The 24,343-nt window shown below is 34.4% G+C and overlaps 6 protein-coding genes across 11 annotated transcripts; 2 read left to right on the top strand and 4 right to left on the bottom strand.

Annotated features, from left to right (window-relative positions):
- Positions 1-446: 446 nt before the first annotated feature.
- LOC104771897 (WRKY transcription factor 8) lies at positions 447-2,614 on the bottom strand. 3 transcript variants are annotated; one of them, XM_087452327.1, is made up of 7 exons: positions 2,435-2,614; positions 2,189-2,247; positions 2,013-2,106; positions 1,867-1,906; positions 1,611-1,753; positions 1,277-1,417; positions 447-987 (listed from the first exon to the last, which is right to left on the bottom strand). In XM_087452327.1, exons 5-7 carry the CDS (start codon positions 1,661-1,663, stop codon positions 612-614), a joined length of 570 nt encoding a protein of 189 aa, XP_087308453.1. In that variant the 5' UTR covers positions 1,664-1,753; positions 1,867-1,906; positions 2,013-2,106; positions 2,189-2,247; positions 2,435-2,614; the 3' UTR covers positions 447-611. The 3 variants fall into 3 exon arrangements, with proteins under 3 accessions (XP_087308453.1, XP_087308455.1, XP_087308454.1); XM_087452329.1 differs by having other exon boundaries at positions 2,013-2,061; positions 2,176-2,247; positions 2,435-2,477; XM_087452328.1 differs by lacking the exon at positions 2,435-2,614 and having other exon boundaries at positions 2,013-2,061; positions 2,176-2,331.
- Positions 2,615-7,941: 5,327 nt separating this feature from the next.
- LOC104788559 (uncharacterized) lies at positions 7,942-15,178 on the bottom strand. 4 transcript variants are annotated; one of them, XM_087452331.1, is made up of 29 exons: positions 14,985-15,178; positions 14,813-14,868; positions 14,670-14,722; positions 14,315-14,586; positions 14,163-14,218; positions 13,982-14,070; positions 13,735-13,886; positions 13,381-13,651; positions 13,144-13,202; positions 12,954-13,060; positions 12,748-12,816; positions 12,515-12,659; positions 12,378-12,412; positions 12,232-12,273; positions 12,003-12,111; positions 11,758-11,833; positions 11,624-11,648; positions 11,360-11,492; positions 11,154-11,218; positions 11,003-11,028; positions 10,831-10,885; positions 10,655-10,712; positions 10,432-10,495; positions 10,277-10,350; positions 10,100-10,166; positions 9,920-10,003; positions 9,779-9,843; positions 9,624-9,654; positions 7,942-9,530 (listed from the first exon to the last, which is right to left on the bottom strand). In XM_087452331.1, exons 19-25 carry the CDS (start codon positions 11,165-11,167, stop codon positions 10,161-10,163), a joined length of 297 nt encoding a protein of 98 aa, XP_087308457.1. In that variant the 5' UTR covers positions 11,168-11,218; positions 11,360-11,492; positions 11,624-11,648; positions 11,758-11,833; positions 12,003-12,111; positions 12,232-12,273; positions 12,378-12,412; positions 12,515-12,659; positions 12,748-12,816; positions 12,954-13,060; positions 13,144-13,202; positions 13,381-13,651; positions 13,735-13,886; positions 13,982-14,070; positions 14,163-14,218; positions 14,315-14,586; positions 14,670-14,722; positions 14,813-14,868; positions 14,985-15,178; the 3' UTR covers positions 7,942-9,530; positions 9,624-9,654; positions 9,779-9,843; positions 9,920-10,003; positions 10,100-10,160. The 4 variants fall into 4 exon arrangements, with proteins under 4 accessions (XP_087308457.1, XP_087308458.1, XP_087308459.1 ...); XM_087452332.1 differs by lacking the exons at positions 11,360-11,492; positions 11,624-11,648; positions 11,758-11,833; ... (13 more) ...; positions 14,813-14,868; positions 14,985-15,178 and adding an exon at positions 11,305-11,345 and having other exon boundaries at positions 9,779-10,003; XM_087452333.1 differs by lacking the exons at positions 11,003-11,028; positions 11,360-11,492; positions 11,624-11,648; ... (14 more) ...; positions 14,813-14,868; positions 14,985-15,178 and adding an exon at positions 11,305-11,340.
- Positions 15,179-16,850: 1,672 nt separating this feature from the next.
- On the top strand, positions 16,851-17,426 carry LOC109133149 (putative cytochrome c oxidase subunit 5C-1). The gene is made up of 2 exons (XM_019246201.2): positions 16,851-16,872; positions 16,975-17,426. Exon 2 carries the CDS (start codon positions 16,986-16,988, stop codon positions 17,178-17,180), a length of 195 nt encoding a protein of 64 aa, XP_019101746.1. The 5' UTR covers positions 16,851-16,872; positions 16,975-16,985; the 3' UTR covers positions 17,181-17,426.
- Positions 17,427-17,721: 295 nt separating this feature from the next.
- LOC104788561 (calvin cycle protein CP12-2, chloroplastic) lies at positions 17,722-18,377 on the top strand. Its single transcript, XM_010514329.2, has one exon. It carries the CDS (start codon positions 17,792-17,794, stop codon positions 18,185-18,187), a length of 396 nt encoding a protein of 131 aa, XP_010512631.1. The 5' UTR covers positions 17,722-17,791; the 3' UTR covers positions 18,188-18,377.
- Positions 18,378-18,390: 13 nt separating this feature from the next.
- Positions 18,391-19,800, bottom strand: LOC104788562 (bZIP transcription factor 53). The gene has a single exon (XM_010514330.3). It carries the CDS (start codon positions 19,095-19,097, stop codon positions 18,660-18,662), a length of 438 nt encoding a protein of 145 aa, XP_010512632.1. The 5' UTR covers positions 19,098-19,800; the 3' UTR covers positions 18,391-18,659.
- A 569-nt stretch (positions 19,801-20,369) lies between these two features.
- Positions 20,370-21,424, bottom strand: LOC104788563 (putative F-box/LRR-repeat protein At5g15620). Its single transcript, XM_010514331.3, has 2 exons — positions 21,068-21,424; positions 20,370-20,958 (listed from the first exon to the last, which is right to left on the bottom strand). The coding sequence occupies exons 1-2, from the start codon at positions 21,299-21,301 to the stop codon at positions 20,638-20,640; spliced, it is 555 nt and encodes a 184-aa protein (XP_010512633.1). The 5' UTR covers positions 21,302-21,424; the 3' UTR covers positions 20,370-20,637.
- Between the last annotated feature and the right edge of the window lie 2,919 nt (positions 21,425-24,343).

The following is a 24,343-nucleotide window of genomic DNA, read 5'->3' on the forward strand; positions in this document are numbered from 1 at the left end:
TAAAGTATAATATTACATCTATCTAATATACGTACGACCAAACTCGTTAGGTTGCTTCCTTAATTCTCACGCATAATTAATTTGCGGTCGGACGCATGAGACATACCAAGATAAAAATGAATTTCCTACTAAAACCTCAATTATTTGTTGAGATGAGTGAGTGATCATGTGGTACATCAACATATTGCAAAGGTACATCGTGCATTTTAACTATATTTGATCGTACGTATTGGTTGGATCGTACATTTTTGGTGGGGTTGTGATCAAATATAGTTAAGTTCGATCTAACTCTCTAGTCTAAATTTAGTTTCAAATACCCAAAAAAAAGTTTTATTTAAGATATGATGTTATTTCCTTTTCCTCGTTAGTATATAAAGCAAAAAAAGAGGAAAAAGAGAGACCCAAGAAGGATCGTCTATGCTTCTATAGACATGTAACAAAATTACTTCAAGAAAAGAAATTATTTTTATAAGTCGAAAGGGCTCCATATTTATCCTATAGCTAGTTACAAAAACATGTATATACATATACATGCAAAAATAAATAACACTATCACTTATTATTATGCATCCGAATTGTTTCTATATTATACATAATTATTATTTATATCGTCAATGCTCTTGTTTGAAGAAAACCGAAGGAAACATCTCCTTCAAGAGATCGAACTCACTCTCCTGCTGATGAAATCCCTGTTGCTGTTGTTGATGATAAGTAGGGTTCACGTTCACACTAGCGTATGGCACACGGAAGAGATCATCATTTGAGAAGCTTCTTGGAGTATTCATTATGAGGTCGGAGAATACTGGAGACGAAGATGGGTTGTAATCTGATGCGGTGGTTCCAGAGAACATTGCCGTCCGGCGATTGGTCGGGATCGGGTGGTTGTGCTGACTCTCGTAAGTTGTGATCACGACCGTTGGATCTTGGTAGGATCTCTCCACTCTCTTCTTCACGTTACATTTCTGCGTCGTGCATCTATAGTAACTCCTGTTCGCGTAATTGAGAGTATAGTATATTGTTTTAGCATGTGACTTGTAATTATAATGTTAGTTACATTTTTTTTTTTTTTTTTTTTTTTAATTTTCTTCGTTGTTAATTAAAATATAGACTGAAAAAACAAAATTGATAAGACTTTTCAAACAATGTCATAAATATTTCTTTATCGATGTGTATTGAATGATAAATAAAAAACTAAAAGTTTTAGAAGGATAATTATATTGAAATAAATCGTTTTATAAAAATAAATATAATAATTATTAAGGACCGATAAAATTACCTCGGATAAGGACTGTTTTTTACTGCTTTTTGGCCGTACTTTCTCCAACGATAGCCGTCTTCGAGATGATCAACTTCAGTCTTAGTCATGAACGAGACTCGTGGCTCTTTTTTCTTCTCCTCTTTCTTCTTTGTTTTAACTCTGAACCATATCATATGTTCAATTAAATTAACGTTTAATTAGGTTGGACCATCTCTAGTTTATGGCAACGTACCGTACATTTGACTTTGATTCATTGAACTATATTTCATAATGTTAAGCATCAAAAACCTGAATTATTCATTTTTATGCTAAACCATAATGCGTAAAGCCAAAGCACGAAACGAAGACAAACCTGTTTAGGTAGCAGAAGAAGAGAGACTTGAGCTGGTTGTCAAAGAAATGCATGATGAGTGTGGAGCCAGAACCTTGAGCACCGTATCCAACTCCCTCATATATATGATCCAACAGCGTCGTAAGTAAACACACACCCTTTTCCTGCATTATAATCAAGAATTAATAATATCCCACAATGTTATGTTGTACCTCTTCCATAGTCACATGCATCAATCATAACGAAAAAAATAGAAAAGAGAAGAAGAGCACTTTACCTTTCAAAGATGTTATGTTGTACCTCTTCTATAGTTTGCTCTGCAAAAATAAAAAGAAGACAACAACTTAACAAAATGATAAGTAGGTACTACTGAAACCAAAATGATAGATCGTGAAACCAACAACAAAGACCAAAACGCATCACCTGTTAGCAAAACCGCCAAGAAACACCTCGGGTCTTCCTCTCCAGCCACCTAATTTAGTAAAGTGTAGATCAGACACCTCTCCTCCAACCACACCTGAGTATTATTGATACCAAAACGATAGAGTGAAGTGAAACAACTATAAAACCAAAAAAAAATGATCACATGTTAACAAAACCCGTGAGAAAGCTTGAAGACGTAGCCAGGAGAAGAGTATATAATTAGCTTCCAAAACACCTGCAAGACGAAGAAGAAGAAAGCACCGTAAGGAACCAATAAAAAAAAAAACAGAGAGTAAATAAAAGAAGTGTTAAGAGGAATAACTAAACCCTTGAAGACGTAACTAAATAAAAGAAATTATTTTTTTACAAATTATTATTATTTATTTATTTATTAGCTGTCCCAATAAGCAAATAACATCTGCCTTATTTGTTATGAGAACCGATTCTCAAGTCACTATGGGAAAAAACGTTTCCCCCTTTTTTTCTTCTTTCTCTTTCTTTTATTGTTTTTTTAATAAAAGTAATGGTAAGAGAATCTACCAGTGTAGATGGTCTGAAAAGAAAAAACAAAAAAACTCTAGATGAAATATACAGTTTGATTTGGTGGATTTGAAATTTTGTGGGAATAATTTGTTATGATGTTAAAACTTAAAAGAGAAGAAAAAGAAAACAAAAAAACACATACAACAAATTTCTCTTCTTCTGACAATATGGAAAATGCCCTGAACACCATCTTCGTATAATTTGATTATACTATTGTGGTTAGTGCCTTAGAGCATGTTTATCGGTCGGTGGGTTTGAGTAAGGGGAGTTCATAATTTTTTTATGAATTAATTGTGTACTGTTTGGAATATAAGAACTCATGATCTCTTAGATAAAATTTTCTCATTTATTGGTAGGTTCTTATTTTAGGTCTCTTATTTTTGAAAATATTGTTTTTTAAAATTTAAAAATTTTAAATAGAATAGAAGTGATATAAATGTGTAAACATTTAAGGTTTTCTAAAATTAGAAAATATTCTATTTTAATTAATTTTCAAACATACAAAACATAATAAAAACAATAATACATATTACAACAGAAGTGTAATTTATAAATAGAGAGAATGATTAATTTTAATACTGATTTGCTCCAAATTTTGCCCAAATATTCTCCACCAAATCATCTTGCAAGCGTTTAATTTGCTTTAGATAGTGGCAAAATCAAAAATATTTTGGATCTTGTTTTGGTAAATAAATAGGCGTTGACAAATAAACCAGCTTGTTTGAATCTGTGTAAAGAGGATCAACTGTGTTTGTTGAACAATAGGATTCACTAACGAATCTGCTTCTTTGAATCTTGTATGTAACCTAAAGCCATTGTATTGCATTTGGATCGCACTGAATGCAAATGTTTTCATTTGTAAGGCTTTTTATGTTTTTGGTTGAGGGCTAAATAGATTCAAGAGTCAGTCAAAATGCTTACATAAAGAGAGAGAGAGGAAGCAAATAAACCAGCTTCGTTAGAATCTGTGAGGACTGCTCTGTTGAAGGTCAATGACCCGAATGTAAGTCGCGGGTGTTGTAGTACAAGTTTCCTTGTTGATCAGGCGCCAAAACCTTGGCCTTGAAATCGTCCTGTCTTCTCTTGAAATCTTTGTGGATCCAATACGCAAGCATCAAGTAGTCTTTCTCGGCGCCATGAAACCAGAATCCCTCCTACACATAATAAAAATAGACAACCAGTCAGTGTGTCATGAAGAATCTCCAAAACAATATAACAAATCTGGTTGAAGTAACAAACAAACAGATTCTAACTATGCCAATACAGATTCTATACTTCTTGAAGTTTCTTACACGCAGCAGTATTTAACTTTGCAATGGAAGGAAAGGAGCATAAATATCGAAACAAGGTTAAATCTTATTTATCATCATTTTTAATGCAATTTTTTCTTTAAATTATTTTTAAATCGTTTTATTTTTTTGTTAGTTTTAAATTTTCAATCATGAATCGTGATGATGTTATATTCGACTTATGTATTTCGCTTACGCATGTTTATCAGGATGGATGGGTTTAAGTTGGCCATAAACGAGTATGGTACGAGAGATGAGGTCTAGCATCCATCAAGACTTCATAGCAAAAGTTGATACAAGATAACGTAAGCTTTTTTTCCCTTAACTTTTCTTTTACATCTATACTATCATTTTATGAGTTTCTACTCAATATTTATATGTGACATTTGGTGTTTCCTTTCTAATTATATATTACTTCATGGTACAATAGTTGTAAGCCTATTGCATGATACAACTACGCCGATAACCTCACAACCAATCAAGAAAATTTTAAAAGTAAATTACATAATTTTTTCTTATGTATATTACCAAATTCTACTAACTTTGATTCAAACGAGTGATTTTCATAAAACTGTCATTTTATGATTTTTTTTAATCGTGAAGCATTTTTAGTTTATTAGTGAGGAGTTTACGACTCACATGATTTTTTTATTTCAGTTTCACTCATTGATTATGTTTCGATTTTATATATAGAGGAATTGCATATTTAACATCCCTAATTAAGGTTGAAAAACAATAATTGGAGAAAAAATTTGCGAAAATGTGAACAGAACATAAAATTGGAAATATCTTTTTTTATTGATGCCTCAATATAAAACTAAAACGAATACACAAATAAGACAAAACCAATAATTGCATTTAAAAAAAGAACCAAAAAACAAATTTTAGAAACTTTGTGATACATAACATTTAGAAATTCTTAGAAGCCAAAGAAAAACCAACCTATATAATCCATTAGATATAAAATAATGTTTTCATAGTAAACTAAAAGCTTGGGATCCATGTGACTATAATAACTTTAGATTAGAAGTTGAGAAAACGAGATGGGATGGGTTAGTAATATTTTCAAAATTTTCCGTACAGCAATTTATTTTTAATAACGGTACAAGACGAGAATGGTAATTAAAAAAGTTAAAAAAATTATTTTACCCTAATTTCAGACAAAATACAAGACAAGAATTTTGGATAACGAGATGTATTTTAAAATATAGATATTTAAATTTATGTATTTTTCCGGTGGATTCCACAGATTTTCAGGTTATTTGCAAGGTTTTAAAAATAAAAAAAAAATCAAATAATATATATTATTATATAATATTTCAGATATATATATTATCTAATATATATAGTATTAAAATCTTATAATAATTTGTAATAGACATGAAATAGGCCAAATGCACATATCTAATTTTTGGGTTTTGAGGGACGGATTTTTACATATAAATAAATATTATAGAAAAATACTTAGGTTCACCCCTAGGGATGAACCTCTCCATTCACCCCATCTTCTCTCAGTCAATCAGAATCTTCCATTTAATATTTCATTTAAAAAATAAATCAAAATTAAATTAAAAAGCAAACAAAATTAAGGAAACAAATTCTGTATACTTATAATTAAGGAAAGTTAAATATTGGTTTGGTTTAGATTTTTAAAATTAAAATAAAATTATACTTCTGTATTTATAAAAATCTAAACATAAAATAAAATTGAAGTGAAACATTAGCTTCTAAGAAATATAAAAGATTTATTATTAATTTTCAGTTTCAAAAAAAATAATATCAAATTTAAAGTTTTGAACTAAAACGAAGATATTGTAAGGATTACACTTTTTTGAGAAAACTATGAAAAATAATTTGGAAAAAATAATCTTTCTAAAAAAAGAAAATAAATATAAATGGTCACAATATATATATAAAAATATATGTAAGCCGTTACAAAAAGTTACATATGATTTGTGTAGCTTAGAAGACATATTATCAACTGGAGATATAATTCTATAACATGATAAAAAATAAAATATAAAATAAGTTTGAGATTTTCATCAATTTTATCAAATGTTTTTAACCCAAAAATATTGGTAGAAACAACATATTTAAAGTACACTATGTTTTTTTGAGAAGACGAAGTTAAGATTGCATCACAAAATTTACATTCGAAAATAACATATAAGGTTTTAGAAAAATATGTAATTTGGATTAGTTAATGAATATTCATTTACGGGTTTAACCATTTCACCTTCTAAGCATTTCTGACTTGGTCGGAAATTCTATTATGACAGGTGATGTGCCTGGACAACCCCTTGTAGTGACATAGCACTAAAACTGTTTACAAATATATTTGCATTTAATGTAGTGACATAGCACTAAATCTGTTTACAAATATATTTGCATTTAATGTAGGATATCGATATGTTTAAACTCTATAATTAGGGCAATGGTCGACATTATAATCGACGTTAAAACTTAATAAAAAAATTGTTTTCATGGGATATGAATATGAAATGAACTCTTTTAAGGATAAAATGCCAGAAGATTGTTGACAATATTATTTACTCTTCCAGTGAGGTTCTTAAGTCATTTTTGTTATCACGTGATATATTGTTGATTTGCCATGAAAACATTATTGTGACACTAGACTATGTGTTATATAAATATTAGTAAAATAAGTATGACATTTATATAGATTTATTTTTTATTTTTCAAATGATTATATCTATATTCAATGATTCTTATTGATAAGAAAATTAAACTAAAATCCCGCACAAATAGATATAACCAAAAAACATTATCTTCAGTAATATATATGTTTTATAACACATAGTAAAATAAATTAAGTGTTTATATAGATTTATACTCAAAACTTTGAATGAATATTTGAGCTCAAAAATTTATATTGATATAAAATATTTTAAATTAAAATCTCGGGCGAGTACAACTTCTAATATATATATATATATACAATTTTACTTATACAAAGACGTCTGAATCTCGATATCTCCTCTCCTCCCATCAGTAACAATATGGCTATAACCAACGGCAATGAAAACTCCATCTTTCAGTTCCATTACTTGAACCGCAATTAACGAATCAGAGATCCCATTCATAGCTTGTAATTCCGTTCGACCAGAAAAACAAGTTTCAAGAACCCTGTCCAGAAACGTCACTCACCCCAAAATGGTTTTAGCTGAAGCGTTGACGAATGTGACACCTGAACCATCACAATCCACGTGAAACGACACCGTTCCATCATCTTGGTTCTCGATCTTGACGAGACGATCTTCAAAGCAACAGAGAGAAAGAGGATGGTAACCGAGAGATGATATTGCTTTCCGGGTCAGGTTGAGGAAAGAGAAGACCTCTTTGTGAGTATTTGGTTCGAAGAAAAAAGAGATCCGATTGTTGGATACAATACTCTCTCAGTACAGCATTCGTGGTTGTGTGTGTAGTAACATTTATTTATTACTGTTTCACTTGGGTTTTAATGTGCCACGTAAACGATATCTTATTGCCTGCTTTTGATGTTTTATATATTTATTTAAAATCTCTATAAATTAATAATATTGAGATCATGATATTTTATTATTTGTATTGATAGTATAATTTATTATTTATTTTGTCTCATTAATTAATATATAGAGAGATTTGTTTTAATTTTTCAAATTTTAACTTTTTTTGACTTGAGACAATTACTAGAAAATAGTGATTTGGATGTTATAAATTGTATAGTTTAATGACCTTAATTGTCTAAGTTCAAATTTATGTTTAATGACCTTGATTGTCTACAGTAACAATCCATGATATTATCAAAATGAAAATGATGCCTTGTAGATGTTATTTTATTAATTTTATTTATTGGTAGGTACAACAGTAAAACCTATAAATTAATAATCTTGAGATAAAAATATTTTAATAATTTTTAGTGAATTAATTTATTTATAAATTAATAATTATTAATTCATAGAAATATTTTTTAATTATTAAGTAAAAATATAATTAAGAAATATCATAGCATTATCCACCACAATCTACAACAACAAAGGCCAAGTAAAAATACTATAGGAAGTAACAAAACATAGAAAAGCCACCTCACAAATTCATGAGTCATGATGCATGATATATATATCCAAACAGAAATCTGCCTTTGCAACATCCAAATTCCTATGCATAAAGATAATGACTCAAGCAGGTGCATTTAAAGCATAGAAAAGATGCAGAATGCAAAATCAGAAAGGCAAAAGCAAATCCTGATGACATCTCCATGAAATATAGAGGTAGCCAAAACATAAAAAGAAAAAAACATAAGCAGAAAAGCCATCATCACTAGGCAGATGTGAAACTCCCCACTGTTACAGTCCAAAGCTCAGGGAACGAAACATAGAAGAAAAAAATGCAGATCATAAAAAAAAAACACGCAAGTCTTAAAACAATTCATATCATAAAACAAAAGTCAGAAAGAGAAAAGGGAAGAAAAACTGATTACATCTCCAAGGAAACGAGAAGAGACTACCAAGAAGGTAACAAAGAAGACTTGTAAATGAAAATATATCAAAATAGAACATTATGTTAAAGAAGGGAGAACTTTACATTAAAACAAGCCATCATTACAAGAATATGAGTAAGGATCAAACACTAGGACATTTTGGCGAACAGAAACATGAACATTTAGGCAAAAAGAGATCGAAACAAAACTTCTACTTCCATGATCCAAATTCCTAAACGAATATAATGACTATGTAGAAAGAGAAACCACAATTCCAAGCATAAGTGATTGAATTTAGACTACAGACTATAAAATAAAGAAAGAGACGAAACAAGATAAGGGGGAGGAACAATGATCACATCTCCACCTAGTTTACAAACCAAAAACAGGGAAAAGACGAAACAACCAAAGAGGTAACAGACAAACCTGATCAATTCAAATAAAAAGTAGCCACGGTGACAAGCATATAGGAATAAGATCAAACACTAGGAACATATGCAGCATGATAAATACAAAAACAAAGAAAAAGAGGAAAGAGACCAATTAGTAACAAAAGACATGGTCTTAGGTTGCCTAGCTAGATGCCAGCGTCACTAAGAATATCATCTAAAACGAACCTGAAACATCCAATAATAATTCCAAATGATGTTGAAGACTGCATAGTGGCACAATCAAAAACTCAGGAAGCCAAAATTCAAAATCTAGTTTATAAAAACAAATTAAAGAGATAGCTGACAGATCCCAAAGAGAAAGAGAACAAGAACCTGAACAGACCACCTAGTGCATCAGAAAAGCTCAGACTTGAGCATACCACCAAATAGACATAAAAAATGACAATGGATGCAAAAACTAGTTAAAAAGAACAAAATCGATTGGAATAGATGCAGCATGAGAGATACATAGATTATTAACAAAGAAAAAGTGGAAGAGACAAGTCCAACTAGCTTTGTGCATAAGAGGAGCTCAGACATAAGCGTACCATCTAAGAGACTTAAAAAAAAAAAAGACATTAATTGGCAGATTTAGCACACAAAGAAAACAACTTAAAAATATTCAGGTTTAGCAGACCTAAGACACTAGTTAGTAACCTGAGTTTCTGCAACAAAAGACAAGATTTTCGTTAGGAGGAAGAAAACTACCTGAAGATGTAGCGCATAGTAGACAAAAAGGATACATCAAAAGCATCACCGACCGATACTCCACAACCTGAAAAAACATAGCGAAGAGGTAAAAATCCCATCAACATAATAATAAGCCTTCAACGATTCAATTTGATAAACAAAACTCTAGAAGAATAACCTGAATTAGAGTGACAATGGTTGGTAGGATCCTCCACAAATGTGAGCCAACATAACAAAAAACGATAAGTAAGTAACATGTAATTAGAAGAAAAAAAACACCGAACCAAAGTGAAAATTCGTAAGGCAAATAGAGATGCGTTTATAGCAAGGAACCTGTGAGAAAGCTTGGAGAAGAATATGCAGTGACCTGATCATATCATAACTCGCTTCCAAAACACCTGCAAGACGAAGAGGAAAAGAATGTATAGAACAAAAAAACGAGAGTAAAAGAAGTGTTAAGAGGAAGAACAAAACCCTTGAAGACGTTAGAAAAGAGAAGAAGTGAATCGTGTCCTTGAGCCATCATCACTCTCATCGATAAAAGCATCATCCAAAAACCTGAAATAACAGAATGACAAGTGAATCAAATGAACAAATTCACAACAGAAAATAAGCAACTGAAGTAATTTAGAAACCAAACCCATGAAGAATTACATGAATTGGAGTGACAACGATCAGTCAAAGCCATCACCGATCAATCAAAGGATCCTCCTCCTTACATCTAAACCAATAAAACAAATTAGTAACATGTATATAGAAGAAAAAATCCACAGAACCAAAGTAAAAATTTAAAAGCAAACAGAGATGCGTTTAGACTTTAGAGCAAGGAACCTGTGAGAAGGCTTGGAGACGTAGGCCTAGAGAAAATTGCGCGATGATCTGATCATAATTTGCTTCCACAACATCTGCAATACGAACAAAGAAACGTAAGGAACAAAACAACAACAACAATAAAAAAGAAAGAAAGTAAAAAGGAAGAACAAAACCCTTGAAGACGGTTAGCAAAGAGACGAAGCCATCACTCTCATCGATAGAAGCATCATCCAAAACCTAAAAAAAAGAAAAAAAAACAGAAAGACCGTTTTCAATGAACATAAAAAGCTAGCTAAGTGTAAACGATGATAGGTTGAAATAATAATCAGAGATGCGACTTCGTGTTTAGAAGAATATCACAAGATAAAAAGCAACCCATGAATTTAGAAACCAAACCCTAGAAGAATAACATGAATCATCAGAGTGACAATCGGTCAAAAAGCCATCCGCGAATCTGAACCAACAAAACAAAAAAAACGACAAGTAATTAATATGTAATTAAAAAAAAAAAATATTACCGAACCAAAGCAAAAAATCCAGAATCAAATAGAGATGCGTTTAGATCAAGGAACCTGGAGCCTGGAAAGGAATAAGTGATGATCCGATAATAGTTCCCTTCCGCAACACCTGCAAGACGAAGAAGAAAGGAGCGTTAAGAAGTGCTGAAAGAGGAAGAACAAAACCCTTGTCAAGAGACAGTAATTAGCACAAAGAAGAAGCTAGCGTGTCCATCAAAACCCTCACTATCACAGACATTAATTAGGATCCTCCTCCACAAATGTGAGCCAACAAAACAAAAAACGATAAGTAAGTAACATGTAATTAGAAGAAAAAAAAACACCGAATCGAAGTGAAAATTCATAAGGCAAATAGAGATGCGTTAAAAGCAAGGAACCTGTGAGAAAGCATGGAGAAGAATATGCAGTGACCTGATCATATCATAATTCGCTTCCAAAACACCTGCAAGACGAAGACGAAAAGAATGTAAAGAACAAAAAACAGAGAGTAAAAGAAGTGTTAAGAGGAAGAACAAAACCCCTTAAGACCTTAGCACATAGAAGAACCGTTTCCATCAAACCCATCAACGTTAGTCAAACTTACCTAAGTGATAACGATGCAGTTTTGTATCTTGCTTTCTTCTAGACAATAAGAGTTCAGCAGCACTCCTGCTTATTAGCTACACATCTGCAGGTTTTTTAACATCAGTCCCTGCTGGATAAACCGGCACACCAACCTGAAACAAAGAGAGCATCAGGGAATATTGAATATATCGAAACGAATATCATCACATGTTCACGCAGAGGTTCTCTTAAGACATCTCTAGGAATGCACACGATGCTTCAAAAGTAAAAAATAATTAAGTACCTGTTCAGCTAAAATGACAAGTTATCTGTAAAAAAGACGACCATAAGTTTAGTAACTTCATAAATAGAACAAAACAGAGAAATAATAACACAACAAGAAGAGATGGATAAAAATCACCAAGCCTCAAGTAATACCTCTCTGGAGATTTGAAAGGGTTATGGAGACCACATGGATGGGGGAACTGGGATAAGCTGTCCAGAAATATAATGGCTGCAACATAAAACAGAAGAAAAATAAAAGTTAGAATTGAGACGGATACAAACTGGCAGTGGGAAGAACGGTTTTGGTAGGCTAGTGCCTGAGTTCCTGTTTCACCCAACAGCAGTTCATAGGAGTTCTACAACTCAGGAAGTCTATTGTTGAAGTGAAAATAACAAACCAGAAGGACATGGCTGGCTAATTAATGCACGAAAAGAGCTTTTCCTCAAGTCCATGAGTTCAGTCTTGATGCCGTCAGCCTTAAGTATCATAATCTCAAGCTTGTCTCCCTATTAGAGCAAAAAAAATTCACAAAGCATTAGTCAAAGACAAACAATTACCGAAGATGAAGTAGTTGTGCAACATTGATATAAGAGATATAGAAATAATGAACCGAAACAACTACCTACCTCTAGATCTGCTTCGCTTGGAGGTGTCAGTTCACCATATATCTTCAAATGGTAGACGTGGATGATAAACAGAAGATAAGAGTCGGTTTCATGACTAAAACTGCAATAGATTTACGATACCATGAGTCTCAAAGATGAAAGATTACCTGAAGCGAAGCCTCCCTGCAGTTCTCCCTTGTCTCTGTCCAACATAATTAAAACCAAGAATAAGACAACCAAAAACGAGTTTATGAAATGCTATTTGTCTGTTTAATAGAATGGAATAAAGGAACAGAGAAAATACCTGGTGTCAAATCACTTCAATCATTGCTGCTTCTAGGATTTTGCTGGACTCAGTTTCCTTACGTTTCTGCTCTGGGAAACCGTTAATGTCAGAACTTTGCACTCATTAACTTCTTCTGTAGACCTAGAGAATCTTCTTGACGCATCTATAAAGACAAAGGAAGAAGAATTAGAGAGACGGCAAGTAACTTTAAGTGAAATAACTGATCAAAGAAGAAGAAGAAGAACACAAACCTCCTTGACACTCAAAGCAATGGCTTCTGTGATTCATACATACCTCTACAATGAATGTTGTCACCACAGCTGTAGGAAGTACATAATAAATAAGCTCATCTTAATTAGTAATATGACTAATACAGGTCCGGCTCTGAAACTAATTCATTTACAGGATGTTTCGAATATCTTCTTCTAGAAAAATATAGAATACATAAACAGCGTACCTGCAGCAGCTTCTTGTCCAGGTAGCCATTGGCATCAACAACTAGTAACACTTGTGTTGGATTCAGAAACTTCCTCACTGTCTTTTAGTTTGTCCATCATTATCTACCTGTCACAAATAGAGTCAAATTCATGAACAAAGGCTGCAATAGATTTATGAGACAACAATGACTTTGGAAGACGAAAGGTTACCTGAAGCATTCCTGAAGACGAAAGGTTACCTGCTGCATAAACTAAACCGGCACACCAACCTGAAACAAAGAGAGCATATCAGGGAATATTGAAATACACAGAAACGAATATTATCACAACATGTTCACACAGAGGTTCTCTGAAGACGTTGATTCCGCTACTTCTTTTAAGTAAATGCTACTAAGGGAAAAAATTCATGATTTGGTAAAAATTGATAAATGTGTATAATAGAGAAACCTGTAAAATTGATAATTGAAGCCTCGCTGAGAATGAATCCACCCCTCCCAAATCTAGAGTGATACTCAACTGTACACAACACCGTTGCCGGGAAAAAACGAATCCACCACACCCAAATCTCCGATGGGATGATGATCCCCTCCCCCCTAAAACTATCGCCGGAGAGAAGAAGCTCCAACATCATCATGGCGACATGTGATTACGAATCGTCTAAGGGCTCTTCTAACTCCGTACGATTACGAATCGTCTCCACTCCACTCTATCTCTCCTTCTTCGAAGAAAAAAAAAGAAAAAACCATTAAAAATATAATTTTCTAGATTATTATTATTAAAAAAAGAAAAGAAAAAAAATACCTTTTGGGCTTCGTAGGGTGGTGTTTATTGGGCTGGAATTGTTGATATTGGGCTTTCCTCTGTTTCGTGAACAGCTTCATCACAAAACAATCCCCTCTCTGAGCACCGTATCCGTATGTATCCAACAACTCCCTCATATATATGAAACAAACCTGAAACATCCAAGAACAAGTCCTCATACAGTGGCTGCACAATCCAGTCAAAAACAAAGAGATAGCTGAAAAATCCCAAAGAAGAGAAAGAGAACCTGAATACCCGTGAAAAGGCTTGAAGACATACCCAAGAGAAGCTAATTAATTATGCAATGATCCTATCATAATTAGCTTCCAAAAACACCTGCAAAACGAAGAAGAAAGTGTTAGAGGAAGAACAAAACGCTTGTAGACTTTAGCATAGAAAAGAGGCAAAGCGTGAATTCGAGTGACAACGTTCAGCCAAAGCCATCATTGAACAATTGTAGGATCCTTCTCCAGTCTCCACACACCTAAACCAACAAAACAAAAACCGACAAGTAAATAACATGTAATTAAGGAAGATTAACAGAGAGTAAAAGAAGACTACAGTGGAAGAACAGAAGAACCCTTGAAGACGTTAGCACAGAGAAGAAGCGAAGCGTGTCCTCAATTGTCTCTTTGAGACATCACCCTCATCGATAAAAGGATCAACCATAACCTGAAATAACAGAGAAACAAGTAAATCACATGTAATTAGGAAAAACAGAGAGTAAATAAAAGAAGAGTTAAGAGGAAGAACAAAAAAACCCTTGAAGACCCTTGAAGAATTTAGAAGAAGAGAAGCGTGTCCTTGTCTCCTTGAGACATCACCCTCATCGATAAAAGCATCAACCATAACCTGAAATAACAGAGCAACTAAGTAAATCACGTGAACAATTTCATTACGAAAAAAAGCAACTTGATGCAATTTAGAAAACAAACCCTAGAAGAAGCCATCACCGATCAATCGTAGGAGGACCCTCCTCCACAAAAACCTAAAGCAACAAAAAAAAAAACAACAACAAGTAAGTAATAATAACATGTAATTAGAAGAAAAAAACAGAGAGTAAAAGAAGAGACCAAACCCTAGAACGATCGGTGATGATCGGATCGGAATCGGATCGAGATAGATTGAATAAACCTGCAAGACGAACAAAAGAAAAAACAAATCAGAGTCTCGTTCGTGAAGAAGAAGAAGATAAGACATATATAACAGAGAGATATAATAATAATTGACGGAAACCCCAAACGGCAAACCCTAGAATGAAGATTCCACTAGTCGGAACGACAGGGTGTCGAGATCGAGTTGGAAACAAACATCAGAGGCCCGTCGGGTTTTATTAGAAGAATATCACACAAACACAACATCGATCAGAAACCCTATACTACTACTAACGAAAGAAAGAGAACAAAAAAAACATGGAAGATCTGATGATGAGATGTTAAAACTTAGAAGTGTAGTGGAGCGCATTAGCATTATCTATAGACAATGTATATGTCGGTCTATTTTTTGGACCGTTAGATGTTAATAACCCTAGGTGTTCCCTATTTTAACTTTCCAATTTTCCTTTTCCTAGTCTTTTATATTATTGGCTATTTCTTTTTTCTACTCTTTTATATTATTGGCTATTTCTTTTTTTTTTTCTCACTATTCGAACCGTTAAACTCATATACATATTTCAATTTTTTTTTTTTTTTTTTTTTTTCATTTACTGCTAGTCTTTCATATTCTTTGCTATTTCCTCTTTTCCTATTAATCTTTTAGATTATTTGCTATTTCCTTGTGTTTTTTTTTTTTTGGTGTTATGTTGCATGATATATACTACTAATTTCCAATTTACATATACACAATTAATCTGCAAAAAAAAAACACATTTCTCTCTATTTTCCAATGATTTATCTACCTGATCTTTTCACTCACAATCAAATAATCACATAAAGTGTGACAACAAACTACACTTAAAGGGAGAACATCATACAGATGCTACATATATATCTATTTAGCATCTACATACAGCTTCTCCGTAGAAGAAAAGAGGGAAAAGACAAACCCACCATATATTTATATCGAAATGCCTCCTCAAATCGTTGGGGATTCATGAGAAAACTCAGTCGAGATACAAATTAAATGGTTAAAGCTCAAAGCTTTTTCGTGAAAATACAAATGGAAATTTACATGTACCAAAAGCAGATCGCAGCGCCTTCTCTGAAACTACCTTTAGGCCAATCGGGTTATTAATTCTCTGCAGGCTTTTTAGCATCTGATAAGACCTGCTCAGCTTGTCCTAACTGCAACCAGACCAGCAGAGGCTTTTGGTCTGTCAAAAATCAATTGCCTCTGTTCAAACAGAATGCAACAAATCTTGTTTCAATTGCCTAGGCCTAAATTAAGAATCTTGTTTGACTTTTTAGAAGAAGTATTAGAGTTGAATACTTGTGTATAAGCGTCAATAGCCATCTGGATATCCTTTTTGTGAAAGGCATGAGCGAAACAGAGAAACAGAGAAAATAAAAAAAGGGAAAGAGATCAAGTTAGTAACCTATGCTTCTCTTTTCTAAAACCTCGACTAAGAAAAGAGAAGACACCAATTAGCCTCACCAGGAAGATCATCAACTATACTTTGAACCTGAAACATCCAATCACAAGTCCAAATGATGTTGAAGCCATCATTTTTTTTTCGTTTTAATTTTTGTTTTAGATATAGGTGGCGGATTGTGTAGTTACGATTGATTTTTGTTTTTCATCAGATTCGAATCGATGTCTCTTCTTTATAGTTGGGATCTGTCTGATTAGGATCGGAAAAGTATCGGTTAAATGGTGCAAATTTGGATTTGATTGGATTTGATTCTCGTAGAATAGTGATTTTTTTGAAAATATAATTAATTTCTTTGGATAGATATGCCAATTTCATTTCGTGGTTGTATCTGGATTGTGTAAATTAGGGTTCTTGTAACATTTTGGTCATAAATCCGTGCCCTTTAATACCTTCCATCGAGCATAGTATGTCAGAGAGGAGATTAGACTTGTGTGTTTATATATAGACTTACAAATGCACTAAGAGAACGTAACTGATCCATTAGAGAGAGAGAGAGAGAGAGTGTGTGTGTGAGAATGTAACTGATCCACTAGACGGATGTTTATTAGGTTTCTTCAATAAAGTTTCCAGCTTTAACTTCTATTTTTTTACCATAGTGAAGTTGTCAATTATGTTAACATTGACTGTATGCTTAATAAAACTTGTGGTAGGTTGAGAAGAAATGGCAGGACATAAGGTCGCGCATGCCACACTGAAAGGCCCGAGTGTTGTCAAGGAACTAGTGATTGGGTTGGCACTTGGTTTAGCTGCTGGTGGTCTCTGGAAGATGCACCATTGGAATGAGCAGAGGAAAACCAGATCTTTCTATGATTTGCTTGAGAGAGGTGAGATCAGTGTTGTCGCCGCTGAAGAGTGAATGGGACTTCCTCTATCTCGCTCTCAATCTTAAATTGTTGTTGGCTCGATTTTTCTGTTGTTTTTTTTTATGGTTTCACTTGATATATCTCAGGTGAGTGACCTGAGAATATGGTTGCTTTAAGGAAATAAACAAATCTGTTCGGATTGGAGATTTCTTAACATATTGTTTTTCAGAGAAACATGGTTACGTAAACTTCAGACATTTTTCTTGACTTTTCCTCTAAATGATGAGTATTTTTCCACCTTCTATGTTTCTTTTTCGTTTCCATTTGTCAATCGATCCGATCATATATTTATAATGTCTTTTTCTGATAAAAATATCTAACGAGCAGTGTTCTTAGAAAACGGCTTGGATGGCTGCAAAGTTTCCAACGTCGTACTGCTACATAAAAAGATTATTTCATAGTTCGATCGAAAAGATAAATATCACAAGAGGTATTCAAATACGTGGAGCTTTATTGTTGGTTAACGAAAGATAAGAAATAGTGTTCACAGAATTAAATCCACGCACACTTCATATATCTTGTTCCCTCCCATTTTTCTGCAATATCTCTTCCTTATATCAAAGAAAAATATTCAAAGGCTGTGTGTAACTTCTCCATCCAAAACATGGCAACTATAGCTACTAGTCTTAACCTTGCAACTCAACGTGCCGTCATCACCAGCGAGAATCGACCGGTTCATCTCGCAGGTCCTGTCCGTTTGAACTATCCTTGGAATCTTGGGTCAAGAACAACGAACCGGATGGTGAGATTTAGGCCGGTTAAAGCAGCACCGGAAAAGGGAATATCGGATGTAGTGGAGAAAAGCATTAAGGATGCCCAGGAGACTTGTGCGGACGATCCAGTGAGCGGAGAGTGTGTAGCTGCGTGGGATGAGGTTGAAGAGCTTAGCGCTGCAGCTAGCCATGCTAGAGACAAGAAGAAAGCTGATGGTTCAGACCCTTTGGAGGAATACTGCAAAGACAATCCTGAGACCAATGAGTGCCGTACTTACGACACCTGAAGGTAATCCAGATCATGTTCAGGATTCCTTTTATTACAAAATCTTTGTAAATTTGTCAATTTGGCAGATGTAATGTAATATGAATGTTGTCTTTGAGACTCAATTAGCTCTAAAAAACATTGTAATTTGGTGTTCCACATACGAATACAAAGGACAAAATCTCAATACGAGATTGTAATTTGGTGTTTCATATGCGAAGAGACTAATAATAAGTAAAGCTTGAATTCAATAAGAAACACATTAGCCACCAATTACATGACAAGACGACACATGACTAGAGGACTATGGCTACAAAAACCAAACAAATTGAAACTGCAGAAACAAAGAGACATAAAGTACTTAATTGTGTTGAGGGATCTCCACAACACAAGACTCATTCACCAAATGACACACACTAATTGTTACAAAACTCGAACCATCATCACAAGAAAAGAAAAACCAACAAGAAGAACAAAGACTCCATCCTCAGCAATCAATCAAACATATCAGCAGAAGACCTGATGGGTTGCATAGGACAAGGCAACTGCCAAGGGTTCGTCATAGATTCAGGAATCTCAGGAATATCCAAAGCCTGACCACTAATCTCTTCAACCATCTCAAGGACAGAGTTCAAAGATCTCAACCTGTCCGTCAACTCCAAAGCCTGAGCTCTCAAGACATTGTTCTTAGACTCCATATCAACGTACTTCTTAGAAGCTTCGTCAACCTGCTCGGCGATTTTAGCGTTGTCGTTCTTCAAAACAGTGACTTCGTTGATGAGATCACCAAGCTGCTTCTGTTTCCTCATCCTTGATCTGCGAGCTGATTCTCTGTTAGAGATCATCCTCTTCCTCTTCCTCTCATCCGTCACCGACGCGTACCTCGGATCATTATCGGATTCAGGACTTGTCTGCCTTTGCAACGACCCCATTTTCCTTGACTTTTGAATATTAAAAATTAAAAAAAAAAAAAAAAAAAAAATATTCTTTTCTTCTTCGTCTCCTATAAAAAAAAAAAAAACCCCAAATTCTTCTTACTGGAAAATTCTCGATTTCTAAATCTATCAAAAGAATAAAGTCAGATCAAAAAACGAAAACTTGAAAAGAAGATGGAGAAAGCGATTAATTCATGAGAAAACGTAGGTGTAGTAGAGGTAAACAACGGAGAAAGAGTGTAGAATTCGAATCCGACGAAACAGGATTGAGTAGTTCATAGAAAATCTATATTCATTCCTTTATTTTTGTGTATTTTTCTCAACAAAATTCCCAAAATCAAACCCTAGATCAGCCAAAATTCCCGACGAGAAATAAAAAAACCTAGATCTAGATCTAGATCTGAGGAGAGAACAAAGAAAGGAAACGAAGAGATGAATTAATCTGAGAAACAAGAATAGATCAATCGAAAACTTAGCTGAATCGAGAAGATGATAAAACGCAAAAAAGGGTTCTATATGAGATTCAAAGGGCAAACGAAAGAAGGCGATGAAGTAGTCCCTAGCTATCCTTTTAAAGGAGAAGATGATGATGATGAGGTGTCCACTGTTTATTTTTTTAATAATTTAAAAAAGGAAGATAATAACTTTTGGTTAATCTTCTTTTTAATTTTTTTAAAATACAGGAATCGGAGACTGACGCCAGCCTGGAATTTTTTATAAGGGAAGCACGTTTTGTTTTAAAGGGAAGTTTCTCCGTCTCTTCACGGAAAGGAATATTCCCACCAAAGATACGCCTCCCCTTCCCTTTAGTTTAGAAGAAAATATCAAATGTGTATGTATGGGTAAGTAATTAATTATTGAGTATATTATACAGTATTCTGAATTTTGAATATTTCCTTCACGAAAGCAACCTCTAACACACAAATCATATGCGTAAAATATACATAACGACCGTTAATTATAACGAAAGCCTACCAGATGGTTTTTGCTTCTTCTTAATATGCGGCTCTCTTTGTTTTAAAATAAAAAAAATTATGACGTCATGATGATGATTACATCATTTTACCGACACAATTTTAAACAGAGTTCGGAAGTTAGCTCGTGGGCTTTTTAAAATAGGCTTAGTTGACCTGATGGGCTTAGCCTTTCTCTTGCTTACTTAATTTGACTTAAGAAAAAAAAACGACAATAACCGAGTTGGAGATGAATAAAAACGCCACGTTGTGTCCGACTCAGAACAATCTCTCAGTCATATGGGGAAAGAAGAAAGACACAAAACCAAACCAATTCTCGTATCTCAACAACAAACGGGAAGCAAAGCAATACAACTTTGTTTCTTCTCTATTCAGATATGCAAGTTCATGTTAAGATTTTGCTCAATGTAACACCACCTTAACTGTTCGATTCAGAACAATCTGAACAATCTCTCAGACACAAAACCAAACCACAATTCTCATATGTCAACAACAAACGGGAAACAAAACAATTGCATCTTTGTTGCTCTATTCAGATATGCAAGTTCATGTTAAGATTTTGTTCATTGTAACACCACCTTAACAGTGCATTTGGACGATACCACCTTAACAGTGCATATGGACTTGGACGAACTTCTCGAACTCGTTATGAGATACGTCATAATCTGAAGATGTGTGTCATCTCTTCCTGGCTTAAGACGAATTTCCAAAAGTTTAAGACACGGCAATGTCTCCAACATGTGCTTTATTTGCACCATCTCTCCTCTTTCTCCTTTACACTCTCTTATCTTTACGACCTCAATATAGCAGGGCGATAGGAAAGTATACCCTTTCAAGCATTCGCAAACAGATTCCTCATCATTATCCTTATTGTGCACACTTCCCTGGAAAAAAAACAAAAACAAAAAAAACGCAAGTTTAGAGATTGAAGATTTTATAAATACCTTATATGTCCTGTCAAGTTATTCTGTTTTTGCGGGTTTCGGGTCATACCTTGATGGTGAGAGCCTTAAGATTTGGAGATTTCTTTAGGAGAACTTGCAAACCGTTCCAACATATGCTTCCTTCAGCTGGGATTGATAAATGGAACAGGCTTTCAAACAGATTCCTCCACCTCTTTGAGAGAAGTGCCGTGAACGCCGCTTCTTTCGCCGACAAGAAAGACCCGATGTGGCAAATAATCTCGTCTGGTAGGTTGCTGGTCCTATCAATGCTTTCGTAAACCATAGAGAGTACACTAGTCTTCTGCAAAAACTCTCTTCTAATCTTCGATTCCCTGATCAACCCTAGTCCCCTTCGCTAAGTTAGCCGCCCTTCTATTTAATGTACTCGAGGAGGACCGACCATCATAATTCCTCACCACGCCTTATTAATGTAGATTGATTTATTATCCTAAATTGGTTTATCACTAATCTTAAACTTAATATTTTTTATATACTTTATTTTATTTCTATCTTATATGATGTATATTTTACTTTAAAAAAAAATCACATTGTTACAAAAATATATTTCTTCCAACTTTTTAGTTTTAATATATAATATATTTTCTAATGAAAGCATATACCATATAACTTAAAAGTAAAACTATTGATCAAACCAAGTAAAACAAAAAAAGTTTTCATACTTTTAAAGTTAAAATTGAAACCAAGTCCATTTATGATAAACTAATTTCAAAAATATAGAATATGTACTAATATATTTTAAAAAATCACATTGTATTCAATAATTATATATATTATATTAAAAACAAAACTTAGATAAAAATAAAACTACTGATCAAACCAATTCGAACAAAAGAAGTTTTCATACTTTTACTGTAAAAATTAAAACCAAGTTAATTTATGATAGACTAATCTAAAAATATAACAAATAAGAGAAATCATTAATCAAGATCATAATTCCCAAAGACAAAAAGAAAAATTTTGAAAAATTTGACTCAAACTTTATGGTTTTGACTGACACAACTGAAACTCAAAAACAGAAAACATAGTTAGTAGACAACCTCCCCCAGACTTAAAAAACAATGTCTCCAGTGTTATCAAGTAAGAGGAAAGCAAAAATAGAAAAAAAAAAAAAAAATCAAAATCAAAAGAAAAAGAAAAACCTACCAGTGGGTTGCCTCCCACTAAGCGTTTGTTCTCAGTCATTAGCTTGACTGTGTTGGAGCTCAGGCATCCGGAGGAGCACAACATGGCATTGAAGTCCTCTTCATCCAAGGTGGTGTATAAGCTTTAGGTGCATGAGGTCTGCCAAGGAGACCAGGGCGGGATTTAGGTATGGGAGGGTATCTTTTCTGTCCTGCAAAATCATCAACAGAAGAAACAAGCGCTCTACGATAATCTCGTGGCTTGGTTAACTGCAAAACAGTTTTTATCTCTTTGAAATTCTTGTTGATGATAGGAGGAAGTTTAGGAGAAGAAGATGTGGCCTTACTTGAGGGCTCTGGAGTGTGGATTGATGACTCTTCTGTTTGGGAACAGGTTTATGACTTGGAGCATCAGTTTTGGACAAGCTTTGTCGCGGTCGTGGAGGGGTGTTGAGCCTGATGCTCGTGTTGCAGAAACTTTTTCAACAGAAAAAGTCTGTCCATCAATAGTAGGAGCTCTCCTCAGCTTATCCATCTCAAAGTTCATACTCAAACCATCCGCATTCAGTTCTATGTGTCCCTTCTGCACATCAATGACTGCACCAGCTGTAGCCAAGAAAGATCTTCCTAAGATAAGAGGATCTTTAGGCTCTATATCATACTTCAGCACCACAAAGTCAGTGGGAATCATGAAGTTGCCAACCTTAACTGGAATATCCTCTAAAACACCTTCAGGAATTCTTCGGGAGCGATCAGCCAAGATAAGAGAAATCTGAGTTGGCTTGAATTATGTCATCCCAAGTCTCACAGCAACAGAATGTGGCATCAAGTTGATGCTAGAGCCAAGGTCACAAAGTGAGTGAGAAAACCTTCCTGCTGAGATTGAGCAATCAAGTACAAAGCTTCCAGGATCTGTGAGACAACCACCTCCTGTTTCTTCTCTATCTTCCTCTGAACAGGCTGGTTCAACAGAATTGCACTGACATCCTTAGTAAGCACTGCTCCTTCCTCAGGGCTCAAACCATTTGATACCATTCTCTTGACATAGCGCTTAAGTGGTGGTGAAAGCTTCACTGCATCAAACAATGGCATCTCAATCATCACCTTATCCATCATCGCCTTCCATCTAGCTTCCTTCATCTCCTGCTTAGACTTTTTTGGCTTGGGAAAAGGAACCTTAGGCTTGTAGACCCTTTCAGCAGCTGGAACCTGAGATTTTGCAGTTTCTGGGTTCGTCTGAGAGGAGTGTCGACCGACACCCAGGTGGTGTCGATCGACACCATCATCTGAAACCGAGAGATTTGTCGATTTCTCTTCTTTTACTGGAGAAGCAATTTCACCATCATCTTCATCTCGCACTGATATGGCATTGTAAGCATGTCTAGGGTTTGACTCAGTTCTTGCTGGAAGAACACTCTCTTGTCGTTTAACAGACCCAGCAGTCTGTGCAACTTGAATCTCCAGCTTCTTAACATGAACATTCAATGCATCAATCTTCCCATTCAGCTCAGTGTAGACATTGTCAATCTTCCCATTGAATGTCACTGTCAATTGCTCATGTCCTTGCAAAAGCTGCTCAAGCATGGCTTCCATTCTAGTCTCTGAAGAATTCTTAAGAGGTGGGGACTGATAAGATGAGTTCCCATATGTCCTTGTATAGCCATTGTTCTGTTGTTGCTGCTGATACTCTGGCTTGGAAGTGTAGCCTGAAGAGTTCCCACTGTAAGGCCTAATGCCTTGCTGATTTCCAAACCGCTGTCCCTGACTCCCATACACATAGTTCACATATTCCTCTTGGTGTCCTTGATCAGGTTCTGACTCATATGTCTCAACCTCAGCAGCAAAATGAACAGATTTTTCTTACCCATAAGGAGATTGTGCACTGAATCCAGCTTAGCATTAACAGAAGCTAACTGGTTTGAATCAAATCCTCCATGCAATCTCTTCCTTTCAGCATCTGCTCCCTTAGTGCTATTGCTAGAAGCCAAATTCTCAATCAAAACTTCAGCAACTTCTGGAAATCTTGTTTTGAAATTCCCATGACTTGCAGCATCCAAAGCTAACTGATACTTCCAATCACATCCAAAGCTAACTGAATCTTGTCTAGGAGGCATGCATCTGAAACACCAAAGAGAAGAAAAACAAAAACGTGTAAGTAAAAAAATAAAAATAAAATATTTAGA

Source organism: Camelina sativa, chromosome 5, assembly GCF_030686135.1.
Source record: "Camelina sativa cultivar CO46 ecotype springtype chromosome 5, ASM3068613v1".
NCBI lineage: Eukaryota > Viridiplantae > Streptophyta > Magnoliopsida > Brassicales > Brassicaceae > Camelina > Camelina sativa.

Bases quoted from the DNA above. Each gene is read 5' to 3' on its own strand.
- LOC104788559 (XM_087452330.1), bottom strand. From the start codon at position 11,120: ATGAATTTTCACTTCGATTCGGTGTTTTTTTTTCTTCTAATTACATGT. The intron at 10,886-11,002 runs GTGAGGGTTTTG...TTCGTCTTGCAG, and splicing joins CCTAATTAATGTCTGTGATA to GTGTTGCGGAAGGGAACTAT. The intron at 10,496-10,654 runs GTTTGGTTTCTA...TCTTTTTTTTAG, and splicing joins ATTCATGTTATTCTTCTAGG to GTTTTGGATGATGCTTCTAT.
- LOC109133149 (XM_019246201.2), top strand. From the start codon at position 16,986: ATGGCAGGACATAAGGTCGCGCATGCCACACTGAAAGGCCCGAGTGTT.
- LOC104788562 (XM_010514330.3), bottom strand. From the start codon at position 19,097: ATGGGGTCGTTGCAAAGGCAGACAAGTCCTGAATCCGATAATGATCCG.
- LOC104788561 (XM_010514329.2), top strand. From the start codon at position 17,792: ATGGCAACTATAGCTACTAGTCTTAACCTTGCAACTCAACGTGCCGTC.
- LOC104771897 (XM_087452327.1), bottom strand. From the start codon at position 1,663: ATGCATTTCTTTGACAACCAGCTCAAGTCTCTCTTCTTCTGCTACCTA. The intron at 1,418-1,610 runs GTTTGTCTTCGT...GATATGGTTCAG, and splicing joins TTCTTCTGCTACCTAAACAG to AGTTAAAACAAAGAAGAAAG. The intron at 988-1,276 runs GTAATTTTATCG...TTACGCGAACAG, and splicing joins AAAAACAGTCCTTATCCGAG to GAGTTACTATAGATGCACGA.
- LOC104788563 (XM_010514331.3), bottom strand. From the start codon at position 21,301: ATGGTTTACGAAAGCATTGATAGGACCAGCAACCTACCAGACGAGATT. The intron at 20,959-21,067 runs GTATGACCCGAA...TTTTTTTTCCAG, and splicing joins TTAAGGCTCTCACCATCAAG to GGAAGTGTGCACAATAAGGA.